Below are 17,147 nucleotides of genomic sequence, written 5' to 3'. Positions count from 1 at the left end.
AGTTACATCAGTTCATTCATATTGACTAATTGATCCTTACAGCTATAAGGGAATCCCTGCCATTTCAGGCAGTGATAGGAGTGGCTAGTTCGGCATTGGAGGCACCATCTACATCCTTCACTTCTCTCATTGGAATCTTCTACAGGTGATGATTGCTAAGTACCTTGTTCCTCCTCCAGTTCCAATCTTTGCTGCTGTGCAATGTCATGTAGTACATCATGATCATTCTGGAGACTCTTGCTAATGAGTACTGAAGGGCACCTCCGGATCTGTTCATAAACTGGTAATTTCTTTTTCATTTGTTCAGGGGATGCGGGCGTCGCTGGCTAGGCCAGCATTTATTGTCCATCCCTAATTGTTCAGAGGGCATTTAAGTGTCAATGACATTGCTGTGGGTCTGGAGTCACATGTAGGCCAGACCAGATGAGGATGGTAGATTTCCTTCCCTGAAGGGTATTAGTGAACCAAATGGATTTTTACTACAGTTTCGTGGTCATCATTGAATTTTAATTCCAGATTTTTATTGAATTCAAATTTCACCATCTGCTGTGGGGTGGGATTTGAACCTGGGCCCCTAAGCATTTTCTTGGGTCTCTGGAATACTAACACAGTGACAATACCATTATACCACCACCTCACTGTATCTTGCATCTTGAACATTGAGTTTTAAGGGCGTATCCTTTGTCTTCAGCTGCCACCCCTTAAATCTGCTTACAGGTCAAAAAAGGTCAGGGAGCTTGGACTGTTGCATAATGAAAGCATCATAGCAATGTCCAGGAATCTGGCACACACTTGTATGATATTTTTCTTGTGGTTGCATACCACATTGATCGAATGGAATCACTTGCAGTTGATGAATGTTCCTGGTTGAACTGGTGGCCCTCAGATTATCATGTGTGTGCGATCAATGGCACCATGGACCTGTGGGATGCCAGCCAGAGACACAAACCCAAACACTCACTCATTCTAACAAGTGGCATTACAGGCAAAGTTGATTTAACTGCCACCCCAAGAAACAATCCATCCGTCACTTGCCTTATGCATTTACAGTAATTCCCAATTTAAGTTGATCCGCTTTGTGTTGTTCCGCTTTAACATCGGTCAATTAATGAGGCCCGTATTCACATTGCATTGCAAGTTTCATTTTAAAGTCACTTTGTGCCGGTTGACTTAGGGCCACATGACCCTCTATTGGCACCATTTTGGAGCGGGCTCTGCTTCTTCCCGACCATCCCTCTCTCTGCCAACCCTCTGGTTCATGGCCTCTGACCCTCCCTTCTCACTGCATCTCCAGCTCGTGGCTTACCCCTTGCAAGTCAAAGCTGTGCTTTGCACATCACCTCTGTGACACTCAGTCACTCCTATAGATATAACTTTCTACCACTAGGTAATGCTTCATAAACTTCAGATGTTGATCCCTGTACCCACAATAAGTCTGTTCAGACAACCTCGCAGCTGCAGGAACATTCTTAACCTACGTCCTGGATAATAGTGGATTTGGAACAGCTACTCACCATTTTCTTCCTCTCTTGCTTCAGTTCTCCCTTTCAATATTTAAATAAATTCTGAGTTGATTCGAAAGGTTGTGGATTCAAGTCCAACTCCAGGACTTGAAGACAAAAATCAAGGCTGACATTCCAGTATAGTACTGAAGGGGTGCTGCATTCTTGGAGGTGCTGTCGTTTGGATGAGACTTTAAAATGAGACCCGACATTTGCCCTCTCAGGTAGACATAAAGAAACTCATGACGCTCTTTTAAGGAGCAAGGAAGTTATCCACGTTGCCCTGGCCAATAGTTATCCCTCAATCAACATCACAAAGTCAGATTATCTGGTTGTTTATCACATTGTTGTTTGTGGAAATTTGCTGTGTGCAGTGTTACAACAGTAACATTACAACCGTGGGTGCACTCCAAAAAGTACTTCATTGGCTGTAAAACACTTTGGGGCGTCCTGTGATCATGAAAGGTGGTATATAAATGCATGTCCTTCTTTACTTTTTAGATGAATCATGTAACTTTTATGAATGACGTTCTGTCTGAGAGACTGATTCTGCAGGTTGTTCCTGTCACATTCCATGCCCTTTGGAAACTGTTTTCCACCAGCTAGAGCTTTCTGCTGCCTTTTAAAATGCTTTCTCCAACATGACTTCTGTTTTTCAGATTCCATGACTGTTTTTGGCATCCTACCAGATTTACTCTCTTCTGAGGGTCAATGCTGCAGCCTATTCCCTCCACCTCTTCCTCCCCCATTGGACTTGGTTTCAAACCTCTAAGCCTTCCTGCTGACTCTGAATGCTTTTTAAAACACTTTCCTGCCATGGTTACCTTTCTTTTTTAGCTTTCCTGATTTTTTGAGCAACCTACTAGTTTTTTCTCTTTAGAGATTGATTATTCAGGCTATTTGTGCCACTCCTCCCATCACACAGGACCCAGCTTTCACCCTTAGGGCTTCCAGTTTCCTCTAATTGCCTTTTAGGATGCTTTTCCTGCCATGATTACCTACTTTTAAACTTTGATTTGGCAGTCTGCCATTTCATTTCTCTTCAGAGATCAATTCTGCCAGCTGTTCCTTACACCTCCCTTCACACCTGCAACACTTCAACCACTAGATGGAAGTTTACTCCATCTAGTAAACTCCAGAAGCTGCAGGTCTCCATTTATACCTCCATCTATACCTACAGCCACTAATACATGTAGAGATATTTTCTTTGTCTGATTTACCATGAGAAACACAGTGGGAGATCCATTAGTAAATCTTTAAAAATCAAGTTTAATAAAAATTGTTACAAATAAAGGAAAGTATCAGGCCACTTTAATAAAGCACTGGAATAATGCTGTCTTTTAAATTGTCAAAAATTCTAGTGTTTATTTCGATACAAAATATATTACAATATATTTACATTTCCAAACTTTCACTTTAGTTTCATAATTAGAACTCCCATTTTTAAATTGAACCCATGCCAACAACTACTTTCTATTTACAGAGATTCTCTGTAATCCTATGTAAAGTCAACTTTCATGTTTGGTGATGACATGCGTAAAATGCATTGAGGTGAGAAATCAAAATTTATGAATGTATATACTGTGATGAGAGGCGAAAGGCAAGGATACTTCAGAGTCGAAAGGTCTTTGAAAACAATTCAGAAACTGATCAAAAATTTTCAGTTTAGTTATATTTGTGAAAGGATTTTTAAAAAATTATTAAATTATGAAAATAAGATCACAGATGGCTTGTGATAATGTAATCAAAATAACACTAGAGGAAGCCACTTGGCAAGGTTAATGAAAAATCTGTTAAAGTATATTTAATGTTGCTTAGATAATTTGGGATTTCTGAATGCAGTGCCGGATATGACGAAAATTGCTCAGACATGCAGCATGCCCATTAACTGCCAGCAAATCAACTAAGGATCACATCATATTTGCAGAAAATCTTATTAAATATTATTGAATTACTGAGCTAAGGATGACAAATTAGCATTCAAACATACAGACAGAACTCAATATAACCATGCGGATATTACAAAACATGCTGATGAAATACATTTTTAAAACTTCCTGATGCCACCTCCTTTAGTCAATATTTCTCTCTAGCCAGTGCTATGGTGTACACAAGCATAACCAAAATTGACTCTCTCAAAATCTTCCCACTCAGGCTGATAGTTCCTTCTCCTCTACCCCACATACTTATTGAGTTTGGAAACTCATTATCATTGAGTCACTTCCTCCCTAAATCAACGAGAAAGAATCTTAACAACAGAATTTGAACTTATGTACTAACCACAAGAATTTATTAATGACGAGTCAAAGATTTACAAGCAATCCACTTTTTTTAACTAACTGAGTGAAATTCCTATCTTCACCAATTTTAACTAAAAAGTAGGCTTAAGAGATAAGTATAAAGATGAAATTTGCTGGAATTATTGACAGATTCATTGAAAATTTGATTAACCAGTCCAAGAGTCCGAGGAAATCAATTTCTACCTATCTGTGCCTTATATGGTTGAGACGCCCAGCTTGTCCTTGCCAGCCAGCTTGATTTCTTCTCCTGGCTTTTATTCCTATTTTCTTTACCTTACAGTTCAATCACACATACATGATCAATGTCAAAACTTGGGCATCTTCCATGCTTATTCAAAAAAGAATGCTTTCGGAAATGTTTCCTTATCTAATTTATCTGCTCTTGGACAATGCTATTTATTTTTGCTGTGATTACGGACATCGTGGCTTGGAAGCCAGCACTGTCCCTGCATACTGCACCAGAGCTGTGAATGCACAGCCAGGGATAGATTTTGTCAACACTGAAAAAGTCCCACTGCCGGGCCCAAAAGTGGGAGTCCACCCCACCTCCCAGAGCTGCTGGCCAAATCAGTGGGCAGATAGCTCAGCAGTGTCACCGCTAGCGGGAAGAGTGGAACCTGGGGAGAGAGGCGCACGAGATGAGGAGAGAGGAGATGGGGGAGAGGGGAGAAGACCTCAGGAGTTTGTGGGGGGGATAAGGTCAGGAGCTCGGTGCAGGGAGCATGGAGAGAACAGACGAAGGGAAGAGAATGTGACTAAGGCCTAAACGGGGCAGGGGGAGGGGTCTATGGTGTTGATGAGAGGAAGAATGTGTTCCGGACTGGAGGGGGATTAATGTAAACAGCCCTAGTTTCTCCACCCACTACCCGTCTGTAACCAGAAAGGTGTTTTTGATTTTTGATTCCCCCCTTTATAACTGGTGGCATAATTTCCCCAACCCTTCAGTTCTGGACGAATCCAATCCTCGATTAATAACCCCACAGCAAACTCGAGATAAGCTAAAATGAGAGGGGTAGTTTATTTTACATACACATACACAAAACCCGGGAAGGGATTTAGCAACGTCGCCCCTTTTGCATTCATACATTAAAAGACAAATAAGGGAAAGAAAGGGGTTCAGGGCAAGACCATGATAAAAATAAAAGCTATGGTTTCACGTGAGTCCAGAGTCCAGAATCGAAAGTCCAGTGGTGTCTTTTAGCTGGCTTTTTCTGGCAGAATCCCTGGTCTTGATCCTAAGAACTTGGCTGCAAGTCGAGTCTGTTGAAGATGCAGCAAAGTATTCTTGTATCCTGGGTATTAGTTCCCTTTGTAGGTGAAATACAAGGTTCTTTCTGGAAATCAGACTTGGAGAGAGATGGAAGTCAAAGGCAGGCTGCTCGCCTGGAGTCCGGTTTTCCCTTCCGAGGTTAAACTGATATTGAAACTAAAGTTCAAAAGCTGTTGAATGAAAGGAATTCAAACAGCTCAAGTCTCGAGCACGTGGCAGGGTGGTTTTGGGTTGAGCTATTAAGCTAACTAGGCCCCTTTATGAAAATCCATTGCATTTTGAGCAGGTAACTGAAGAGCCCTTCGTATAACGTTGAAGATGATGAGTCCTAAACAACTCTGCATTTGTCCAGAGCTGGCTGGTACAGATGTATCGTCTACGAATACTATGCGTTGGCTTGGCTGGGATGTTTATACAATGCAAGGCATGTTACATTCCAGGGAGTTTGATGTGTTAGCCTTTCTTCATGTTTAAGCTGCTCAGAAGCTTCCAGAACGACAATCATGTGGTCAGCTGTGGCCGTTTTATCAGTCCAGCAATTGTCCATTTTGAGAAACAGATAAAATTATTTTATAAAGTAGCCAGGCAGATGTCAATATATATAAATTTGTTTCTTCCTGCCTTCTGGCCAGGACAATGTGATCCAGAGAAAATGATAGATCATATCTCCCCCCCCGTTAGACCTGGATCATTTTCTTCCTCACCCACAACTCCCTTCACAACTGTACCATGTTCTCCCCACGCTCCCGGCCATAGGCCTGGATCATGTTCTTGACCATGAATGCAGTAGACTAATTTCTCAAAAAGCCCAGCCCATGCACAGCAAGTGACTTAATTGGACTGGATAAAATCTGGAAGTCATGACACTGTTATTATTCACTTTGTAAGGTAAAAGGTGACCCCAACCACCCACCCTTGCACTTTCTAACGAAGAAACCTGTTAGCAATTTGTGAGCCACACATAATGCCTTATCAGTCACCACAGCTCTCACCCAGTGTTTTATTTGATGGAGTAATTAGTGACAGCTTGGGTACTTCCGCTTGTCAGTCGACCTGCAAAGGAGCCAGGCCACTCAATGATGTAATTCTCAGCATATGCCAGGGGTGGCCAAACTTCCTGAACTTTAGAGCCACAGATGATAATCTTCAGACATTTGAGAGCCACTAGACACAAACAACCTTTACAATCGCATGTTTATTACTATTGCACACACTTATACATATTTAAACATATTTAACATAAACATAAATGCAAAAACATTTACTAATGTATGTATTTATTTATTTCCACGCCCCCTGCAGCTTGTCTTCTTGCAATTAATCCAGCATTCCTTTTCCAGCTCAGCTTTAATCTCTGCACCAACCTCCTGCACAACACCAACTTCCTCCTTCATCAGCCCACTGCTTGCAAACTTGCACACAGACATACAGTCGAGGAGCTAAGTGCCCTGATTCTGCTGCCGGAATGCCGACTGTTTTCAGCCAGAAACACATTGTGCTTATGTTACAGCAAAGGTTCTGCATGCGTTTGCCAAATAGTTAATGAATGAATGAACGAATAACAAGGACAGGAAAAGATCCCAGATGCAGTCACAAATAGTGCATGGTTGTCAACCAACTCACTATATTCACATTAGAGCATGAGCAGCTCCGCCAATTGTCTGTCCGTCCCTGTCACCCTGTTCACTGCACTGCCGTCTCCAGCGCTGCTGCACAACATGTGCTTGCTCTGCCTCTTGGTCACTGAGCCACACACACTTTGTGGAAAAGAGCCGCGTGCAGCTCACGACCTGCGGTTTGGCCATTCCTGGCATATGCTGAAAATCTACTGCTCCACTAGGGATGCCAAGTGCAATGACTTTACCGTCACTCGTTCTTGTTGAATGAAGAACATCTCACTGAACCAGCCTTGCGGCCAAATTATGTAAAATAATCAACACTGTGGATTTGTCAAATTCAGCTGCAGAGAAATGGCTACAGAATCCTGCATGTTCTTGTATCGCCTGTTCATGGGGTTGCATTTTTGAAGGGGTCCACATGTCAACTCAAACAGCATAGGGGAATTTGTCAAAATCTTTTCATAAATGGACTTTGTGAAAGAAATCATGCAGTGATCAATAAAATGCTGCATAAAATTTTAGTTGATCAACCTGACTGCAAATTGACAACTGCCCTGGCATGGGTAGTTCATGCAAAGAATTCACTTCAGTTGGTTGGAGGATGTAGCCGCCATCAATTATTCTATGGGTAAAATATAAAATTGACTTCTGCTCTGTGCAATGGTCCTCCTACGCTAGGAGGTGACACAATTAGTTCCATTTGCTGCACATTTGAAAACTTTACACACAAGGAGACAGGCTTTCATCAAGGCTGAGATCTCAGAGAAAACTGGAAAGCACTGAGGTATCATATAAGACCAAATGGATTTAATTTGAGATTTAATATACTATAAAAGACAGGGTCATTGGGAATGGAAAGACCCTGGTAGGGTAATAGGTCATGATGGTAAGACAGTTGGTTGAAGTATATGAGGCACCATGAACTTCAAATGTTCATGTGTTTTGTGATGAAGATCCTGAGGAACGGAATGTGGTATTTCAAGGCATGAATACTGGTAATCTATGTGATTATGACACACATGACTGAGCTATCGCCTCAAATGAATGTTTAGGATGATGGTCAAGAAGTGAGCTCCGTGGACCAGCAGAATGGAGTGAAAGAGTGAAGAGTAAAAATGTACAGTACAATTCTGACAATGAGTCCAGAAGTGGCTTGTGGCAGAAGACGGTCACAAACTGGAAAAACAAAACTACCAATAGTCAAGAACTTGCAGGAGTAGCCCCAGCAGACTTAAAAGCATAAGTAGAGGCCATAGCTTAAATAAACTAGGTGATGAAATAAAGGCCATAGAACTGCCTTGTAACAGAACTAGAAGCAGAAGTCCTCATGATTGTGAAGTTTTGATGGCTGCCAATAAATTTGAGGAAACTAATAAGAGAGACAAAACAGATCAGGTTAAATAGTTGGATAGGTTTCAGAATTTATTCTGAGGTACCAGATAAGTGTTAAACAACCTTGTCACATGGGTGGATTTGCACTGAAAAAGCCCATGCAGGAGGGATTTATAAATCTAAAGTGAGGCTAGTTCTTGGGATTTTGACAAGCGACTGGGTGATACAGATGTTAGACAGCTGGAAAAGTAACAAATTTTTTTAAACTCCTTTGGCCGCATTTTCATGGGAGTGTAGATCAGTGTTGTCCAATAAATTTGCCACTCATCACATGTGGCAAATTGGCCACAAACACGTGGCAAATTGATGCTGTTCATTTTTACAGCCACACAATACTGAGTTGTATTAAAATTGCAACAATGGATAAGTATGGATGTCACTCGCTAGATCGCTATTTGTCATCCGTCCCTAATTGAGCAAGGAAGAATCAAAACACATTGCTGAGAGACAGGAATCACATATCCATCAGACAGCAACTATGTTTATCAGAAAATAGCTCAATTGTTGGGTTTATAGTAACCTGGAAGCTGAAGGACCATTTGCTCAATGAAACATGAAAAATAATCCGCCATTTGTTACGTTCTTTGTTTCTATTCTCATTGGGTGTCTCTAAAGGACAATCTGTGGGACCACTCTGTGAAGCACTGTAAATGCAGGGCCAGCCTTTGGAAGGGCAGCAGTCTGATGGCTCTCAAAATTTTCTTGGGGAGTCTAATGACACAGCGGATGCTAACTGATTTTGGTAAGCTGATAGTCGGCAGTTTTCGCAAAACAGTGCAATTGTGTGAGCAACAAGCATGACTGCATAGCTACCAATGAGGGTTGAAACATACAATTTTGACAAGCTGGGGTGGTGCAGCAACATCCAGATGTGTTCAGCCTTCATCTTAATAGATCTGTTAAGATGAGTGATTGAAAATAGGGCGCTTTCACATGAACAGAGATATTACAGGCGGTTGGCATTAGCTAAAGGTCTATTAAATGTCTAGATACTGTGTTCGGAAATGGCAAGCAACAGAGCATAAACAAAGCAAGAGTCAGAGCACAGAAACAAATACGGAGAGATTTGTTGATTCATTTCCCTCCCCGAGTCTTCTATTATCAATTATGACAGTCTACTTTTGAAGAAATTTGATTTTTTGAAATAAACTGGAATACACTCTCAGAAACAGGACATTGCAGTTCACAGATTGTCATCACCCTTTCAGAGTATACACCAGGCTAGTTTTGTGGAACAGTTGGATAGCAACCCTTTTGAAGCTGTTCTCCTGGCTCTGGCTCTGGTTTTGGTCTTGGCTGCTGACAGTTTAAAACCTCAAACCTGTTTTCAAAATATTGTGCAATTGTTTTATTAGTATTGCATATATTTTGTATCATGTGCTGAATATGGTAACCTGGTCGCCACAAGTTTGGCGAGCACCAAATTCTATTGGACAACAATGGTGTAGATCAATTGACATAAAAGCCGCATTTCTGCAGGGCGATCTCTTTCCAGAAAGAAGTGTTTCTGAAACCACCCAAAGAGGCAGAAGATGCAGAAGGAAAATTATGGAAACTAAGTAAATGTGTTATGACCTGAATGATGCCTCTAAGGTATGCTATTCATCAGTGAGATTTGCTTTGCTGAAAATAGGCTGTATTCAACTAAAAGCAAATCTTGCAATGTTTTATTGGTGTCCTAAAGGAAACCTTTCAAGCATCATCTTGATGCATGTTGATGACTTCTTATGGGGTGGTACTGTGGAATTTGAAAAATGTGTTATTAATACGATTAGCGTAGAATTTAAAATTTGGAGGCAGACTTGAAGGGCTTTTAAATATATTAGTTTAGATATTAAGCAGAGTTGGTCTGAAATAACTTTAAATCAACAATCCTATTTAGAGAGTGTTACTTCCATCCTGGTTAACTGTACTAGGTCATCATAGAAAGATGATGTTATATCTAAAGAGACAGAGCAATTGTGAAGCTTGATTGGTCAATTGAACTTGTGTACTCAGACTACACCAGACACTAGCTTTGATGTTAAGTACTGCAATGAAATACCCTAAATTAGAGAATGTTTTAAAGGTAAATCAAACATTGAAAAAATTAAATCTGGATTAATGTGTACTTAAGTTCCCTTCCTTAGGCGACCCAAAAAACATGTTGCTACTCGTTTTTAGCGATGTTTCACAAGCTAACTTTTTTGATATGGAAGTAGCTTCACTAGAATACCTATTTCTGATGGATGAAAATGGGAAATATTATCCTTTTGCACGGGAAGCTAACAAAATAAAAAAGGTTGTTAAAAGCACTCTAGCTGCTGAAACACTGGGTCTTGTGGAGTGCTGAAGGATGTAATTACCGCACTGGGCTTGTAACAGCGGGGGAGGGGCGCTCGGGCGGGAGAACCAACACAAGGGAAAAAAAACCTACTTGACCTCACCCTCACCAGTCTACCTGTCAAAGATACTCTGTCCAGGAGTCACCACCACACAGACCCTGTAGAGATAAAGTCATATCTTCACATTGAGGAAACTCTCCATTGTGTTGTGTGGCACAATCACCGTGCTAAATGGAATGGATTCAGAACAGATCTAGCAGCTCAAACTGGACATCCATGACTTGCTGTGGGCCATCAGTAGCAGAATAGTATTCCATTATAATCTGTAATTTCACGGTGTGGCATAACCCTCACTCTACCATTACCATCAAGCCAGCGGATGAAACCTGGTTCAATGAGGAGTGCAGGACAGCATGCCAGGAGCAGCACCTGGCATACCTAAAAATGAGCAACAACACAGGATTCTATCCATGTTAAGCAGCCTTTAAATTGCGCCCATCTCTCTGCTCTCCTGCCTATTCTACACCACGGCAGTCACTAATTAGAAGGCAATGCCAAACCCAGCCATTCATTGGCCAGCTTGTTAAAAATTGTATTGGGTGCCAGAGACCGATGTGATGCAGGATCAGGACCTGGAAATGCATCTGATATCAGGGTCCCACCCTCTTAATGAAAATGTATCTCATGGCGTCTGTTCCCACATGTACATTGACAGCACCCATATCTCCTGCTCCATTGCCCCTGTGATGAAATGCTGCTTGTCCAAAACACAGCCTTAAATGGACTGCCATTTCTAGCTCCAGTTAAGTGTTGGAAAGATAGGAACCATCATCAATTGGTCCCATCACAAACTCTGCAAACTTGCCACCTGTTCTGTCAGGTTGAACCAAACTCTTCATAACCTCACCCTCCTATTAAACACTCAACTTTTAAACCCCCCCACCCCTCCCTCACCCTGGGGAGGCGATGGCATAGTGGAGTTGTCGCTGGACTGGTAATCCAGAAACCCAGAGTAATGCCGGGTTCGAATCCCACCACGGGCAGATGGTGGAATTTGAATTGGAATTAAAAGTCTAATGATGACCAGAAAACCATTGTCGATTGTTGTAAAAACCCATCTGGTTAGTGAGGGAAATCTGCCGTCCTTACCTGGTCTGGCCTACATGTGACTCCAGACCCACAGCAATGTGGATGACTCTTAAATGCCCTCGGAAATGGCCTAGCAAACAACTCAGTTGTATCAAACCGCTACAAAGTCTCAAAGAAGGAATGAAACCGGAGGGACCAAGGCAGCGGAAATGACAACAGCAAACTCAGCCCTGTCGACCCTGCAAAGTCCTCCTACTAACATCTGGGGGCTAGTGCCAAAATTGGGAGAGCTGTCTCACAGATTAGTCAAGCATCAGCCTGACATAATCATCCTCACGGAATCATACGTTATAGATAATGTCCCAGACACCACCAACACCATCCCTGTAGAGGTGGCGGCACAGTAGTATATAGTTGGGAGGGCGTTGCCCTGGGAGTCCTCAACATTAACTCCAGACTCCATGAAGTCTCATGGCATCAGGTTAGGTAATCCTGCTGATTACCATGTACTGTCCTCCGTCAGGTGGTAAATCAGTGCTCCTCCATGTTGAACACCACTTGGAGGAAGCACTGATGATGGCAAGGATGCAGAATGTACTCTCGGTGGAGGACTTCAATGTCCATCAATAAGACTGGCTCGGTAGCAGCACTAGTGACTGAGCTGGCCAAGTCCTAAAGGGCATAGCTGCTAGACTGGGTCTGCAGCAGATGGTGAGGGAACCAACAAGAGGGAAAAATATTCTTGATCTCAACCTCACCAACCTGCTGCTGCAGATGCATCTGTCCATTACAGTATTGCTAGGAGTGACCACTGCACATTTGTTATGGAGATGAAGTCCCGCCTTCACACTGAGGATACCCTCCATCATGTTGTGTGGCACTACCACCATGCTAAATGGGATAGATTTCAAACAGATCTAGCAACTCAAGACTGGGCATCCATGAGGTGCTGTGGGCCATCAGCAGCAGCAGAATTGTACTCGAACACAATCTGTAACCTCATGGTCCAGCATATCCCCCACTCTATCATTACCATCAAGCCAGGGGGTCAACCCTGGTTCAATGAAAAGCGCAGGAGGACATGCCAGGAGCAGCACTGGGCATACCTAAAAATGAGGCATCAACCTGGTGAAGCTATAACACAGGACCACTTGCGTGTCAAACAGCATAAGCAGCAAGTGATAGACAGAGCTAAGCGATCCCACAATGAACGGATCCGATCCAAGCTCTGCAGTCCTATGACATCCAGCCGTGAATGGTGGTGGACAATTAAACAACTCACTGGAGGAGGAGGCTCTACAAAAATCCCCATCCTCAATGATGGAGGAGTCCAGCACATTGGTGCAAAAGATAAGGCATTTGCAACAACCTTCAGCCAGAAGTGCCGAGTGGATGATCCATCTCGGCCTCCTCCAGAGGTCCCCAGCATCACAGATGCCAGTCTTCAGCCAACTCGATTCACTCCACGTGATATCAAGAAACGGCTAACGGCACTGGATACTGCAAAGGCTATGGGCCCTGACAATATTCCGGCAATAGTACTGAAGAATTGTACTCCAGAATTTGCCGTGCCCTAAGCCAAGCTGTTCCAGTACAGCTACAACACTGGCATCTACCCGGCTATGTAGAAAATTGCCCAGGTATATCCCTTACACAAAAAGCTGGACAAATCGAACCCAGCCAATTACTGCCCCATCAGTCTGCTCTCCATCATCAGTAAAGTAATGGAAGGGGTCATCAACAGTGCTATCAAATGGCACTTGCTTAGCAATAACCTGCTCACTGATGCCCAGTTTCGGTTCCACCAGTGTCACTCAGCTGCTGACCTCATTACAGCCTTGGTTCAAACATGGACAAAAGTGCTGAACTCCTGAGGTGAGGTGAGAGTAACTGCCTTTGACATCAAGGCTGCATTTGACTGAGTGTGGCATCAAGGAGCCCTAACAAAACTGGAGTCAATAGGAATCAGAGAGAAAACTCTCTGCTGGTTGGAGTCATACCTAGCACAAAGGAAGATGGTTGTGGTTGTTGGTCAGTCATCTCAGCTCCAGGACATCACTGCAGGAGTTCCGCAGGGTAGTGTCCTAGGCCCTACCATCTTCAGCTACTTCAGCAATTACCTTCCTTCCATCTTAAGGTCAGAAGTGGGGATTTTTGCTGATGATTGCACAATGTTCAGCACCTTTCACGTCTCCTCAGATACTGAAGCAGTCCATGTCCAAATGCAGCAAGACCGGGACAATATCCAGGCTTGGGCTGACAAGTGGCAAGTAACATTCGCACCAAACAAGTGCCAGGTAATGACCACCTCCAACAGAGAGAATCTAACCATCGCCCCTTGACATTCAATGGCATTACCATCACTGAATCCCCTACTATCAACATCCTGGGGGTTTCCATTGACCAGAAACTGAACTGGACTAGCCATATAAAAACTGTGGCTACGAGAGCAGGTCAGAGGCTAGGAATTCTGTGTTGAGTAACTTACCTCCTGACTCCCCAAAGCCTGTCCACCATCTCCAAGGCACAAATCAGGAGTGTGATGGAATACTCCCAATTTTCCTGGATGAGTGCAGCTCCCACAGCATTCAAAAAGCTTGACACCATCCAGGACAAAGCAGCCCACTTGATTTGCACCACATTCCCTAAACATTCACTCCCTCCACCGCCAACGCACAGTAGCAGCACTGGGTACCATCTATAAGATGCACTGCAGGAATTCACCAAGGCTCCTTCCACAGCACCTTCCAAACCCATGACCACTACCTTCTAAAAGGACAAGGGCAGCAGATAGATGTGAACACCACCACCTGGAAGTTCCCCTCCAAGTCCCTCACCATCCTGACTTGGAAATATATTGCCGTTCCTTCACTGTTGCTGGGTCAAAACCCTGGACCTCCCTTCCTAACAGCACTGTGGGTGTACCTGCCCCACATTGACTGCAGCGGTTCAAGAAGGCAGCTCACCATCACCTTCTCAAAGGTAACTAGGGATGGGCAATAAATACTGGCCTAGCCAGCGAAGCCCACATCCCGTGTATGAATAAAAAAAAATTCTCTTTATTTGAAAGACCATCTACTTCCACCTCAGTAACCTTGCCTCACCTGTCTCAGCCCATCTGCTGCCAATAATCTCATACATACCCTTGTCACTCCCAGACTTGACTATTTCAATACACACCTGGCCTCCCATCCTTCATGCAGTATAAACTTCAACTCATCCAAATTTATGCTGAGTGCATTGTATCCTGAACCAAGCCCTGCTTACTCATCAATCCTGTGCTTGCTGATATACATTGGCTCCCAAGCCACCAGTACCTCCAATTTACAATTCTCATCCTCATTTTAAATTCTTGCCTCACCCCTCCCTATCCTTGTAATGTTTTCCAGTCCTACAGCCCTTGCTCCATGAATTCTCTATTCCTGTGACTTGGCCTCTTGAGCAACAGTTCTTCCTTTGCCTCATGATTGGTACACATGTCTTCAGCTGTCGAGGTCCCATGGTCAGGAATTCTCTCTCCAAGCCCTCTGACTTTCTTCCTCTTTTCTATTAAGACCCTCATTAATACCCACCTCTTTAACAAGACCTTTGGCTACTTCTGCTAATATCTGCTATTTTGGTTGTGCCCATCTTTGTCTCATTATGGCTCTGTAAAACACTTCGTGACAATTTCAATGTGAAAGGCACTACGTGGGAGCAAGCTGTTGCTGACAAAACAAATAGAAATATTACAACATAGCAGTTTAATATAAAAGGGCTCCTACCTTTTCCATGCCCTCTGAATAACTGTCGCTGCCCTATTCTTCTTCCGAAAAAGCTCTTTTCGCAATCTCTCCTTTTCGACTATTTGTACTCGGATTTCCAAAGGGATAAGTAGAATATCAGAGCTCTGATGAACCAGAGTGGTGCATGAACCCTTTTCGGTGCTAAGAGATCTAGAAGTGCCAGTTCTGTCCTGAGATGCATTTTCAATAGTATTGTTGCGCTTTCCACTGGCTGGAATTGCTGATGTGGAACTGCCACTTTTGGGTTTTGGGGAGGCCAGAGGATGCAAAACTGAAGTGATGATATCAGAGCTCTGGGTATCAGTTTGCACTGTATGGCCAGCATTATCAGTACTGTTTACAACCATAGGTTTGGCGCTTCCAGGACGGCTTGAACCAGCAGGTGAGAATCGACCGCACTTTACTCCTGCCCAAGGCTCCTCATATTGTTGGGAAGATTCAGATCTTATTTTATGACGTATGCTACAAACCAATGAAGATGGACTCTGTTGTTTCACCAGTTTTTTTGTTGCACTGGCTGACCTAAAGCCAGGGGGTTTCGATTTACTGCCATTCAGTCTGTTGATACTTACAGGAACTTTTCTATCACTCTCAGTGTTACCATCTCCTCTTTCTGAAGGAGTGAGCTGACTGGAAGAGTATAGCTGATCAGGGATGCTTCCTTCACTGTATTGCTGGTGATCACTGACATCATTGCTCTTTGAGGTTTTTCTGATGGGTTCTAGAATGGTGAAAAAATTCTACAAATTAATTTTGCGTCATACATTGGGGAAAATATCTAATAAATTATAACACATCTTATTTTGTGACAATTGAATTTACACCTACACACAAGAAAAGCTATGTTCTTAGTGTCAGCAAAATACGGCAACTATCTGTAAATTTTAAAAAGTAGTATATTTTTTTTAAAATTGTATTTTTGGTGAATTTCAAGTTTACCTAGGTGACAGATGTCAATGCTGGGAAATAGAACACTTTTCCACTTTTAGCACCTACCTACACTTGCAGGTCAAGAATTGATTGGGCCACATATAAAGTTCCAGCTGTCCAAACAATATATCTTAATCTGAACTTGTATCCTGTCAATTTCTATATCTTAGAACAGCTATCATTATGATCTCTGAGTGAAATTGCAAATTTAGAAATAATTTATGCTTAGTTGTGGGCAGTATTGTTTTGTGAAACATACCTACCAGGAACTGCTTTTCAGGGACTCTTTTCAAATAGGAGGATCCTTATAATCCAATGAAAAAGGATACATTTAATTGTCACTATGAGCTGGGTTGAAAAACAGGTTCATAATTATGACATCGACTAATTTGTTGATTTATTTGGTCATTGAGAATGTTGCATTAGCAAGAATGTGTAATGCAGTTTGGAAATGCTGTTCATGCACAAATACAAAATCCCAAAAACATGCTGGGCTGCAATCTCCTTAAACTCAGAAAATACAGTAACTCCAATACTTTATTACTGAATGCATGGTGTACACTTGACCCTGGTTTTTCACAGTTATGTATTGTCGGCAGCATGTTGTCCAATACTGAGTTCGATGCACATATAGCATTTAACTCCAATACAGTATTTTTAAAAGGTCCCTTCTATTTCCAAAATCTTTTCTCATAGCGAAGCTGAGTTTTATTCGTATCTTTTTTTTTAAAGATTAGAATGTGCGTATTGATGTAAAGTGTAAACGGCTACTTCCACAAATATAGCTAAACTCCTATGTGCAAAACATCAGCAGATCAGAACTATAGGAAGAGAGAGGTTGAGTTACTTATGATGTCTTCCTTTTCCTCAATTGGGGATTCCCCTCCACCATGGTTGACAGGGCCCGTGGCCATATCCATCCCGTTTCCCGCAGTT

General features: G+C 42.6%; 1 protein-coding gene across 16 annotated transcripts in view; it reads right to left on the bottom strand.

Moving 5' to 3' along the window:
* Positions 1–17,147, bottom strand: part of invs (inversin) — a 400,143-nt gene that overhangs the window by 82,830 nt on the left and 300,166 nt on the right. For all 16 annotated transcript variants that reach the window (XM_078538692.1, XM_078538689.1, XM_078538701.1 and 13 more), the window contains one exon: positions 15,261–16,002. In XM_078538692.1, coding sequence (XP_078394818.1) covers positions 15,261–16,002 — 742 coding nt within the window. The remainder of the gene's footprint in view (positions 1–15,260; positions 16,003–17,147) is intronic.

This window comes from Cetorhinus maximus, chromosome 3 (genome assembly GCF_964194155.1).
Source record: "Cetorhinus maximus chromosome 3, sCetMax3.hap1.1, whole genome shotgun sequence".
Taxonomy (NCBI): Eukaryota; Metazoa; Chordata; class Chondrichthyes; order Lamniformes; family Cetorhinidae; genus Cetorhinus; species Cetorhinus maximus.
Note: the sequence above shows the minus strand (reverse complement) of the source record. Positions and strands in the feature narration are given on the sequence as shown.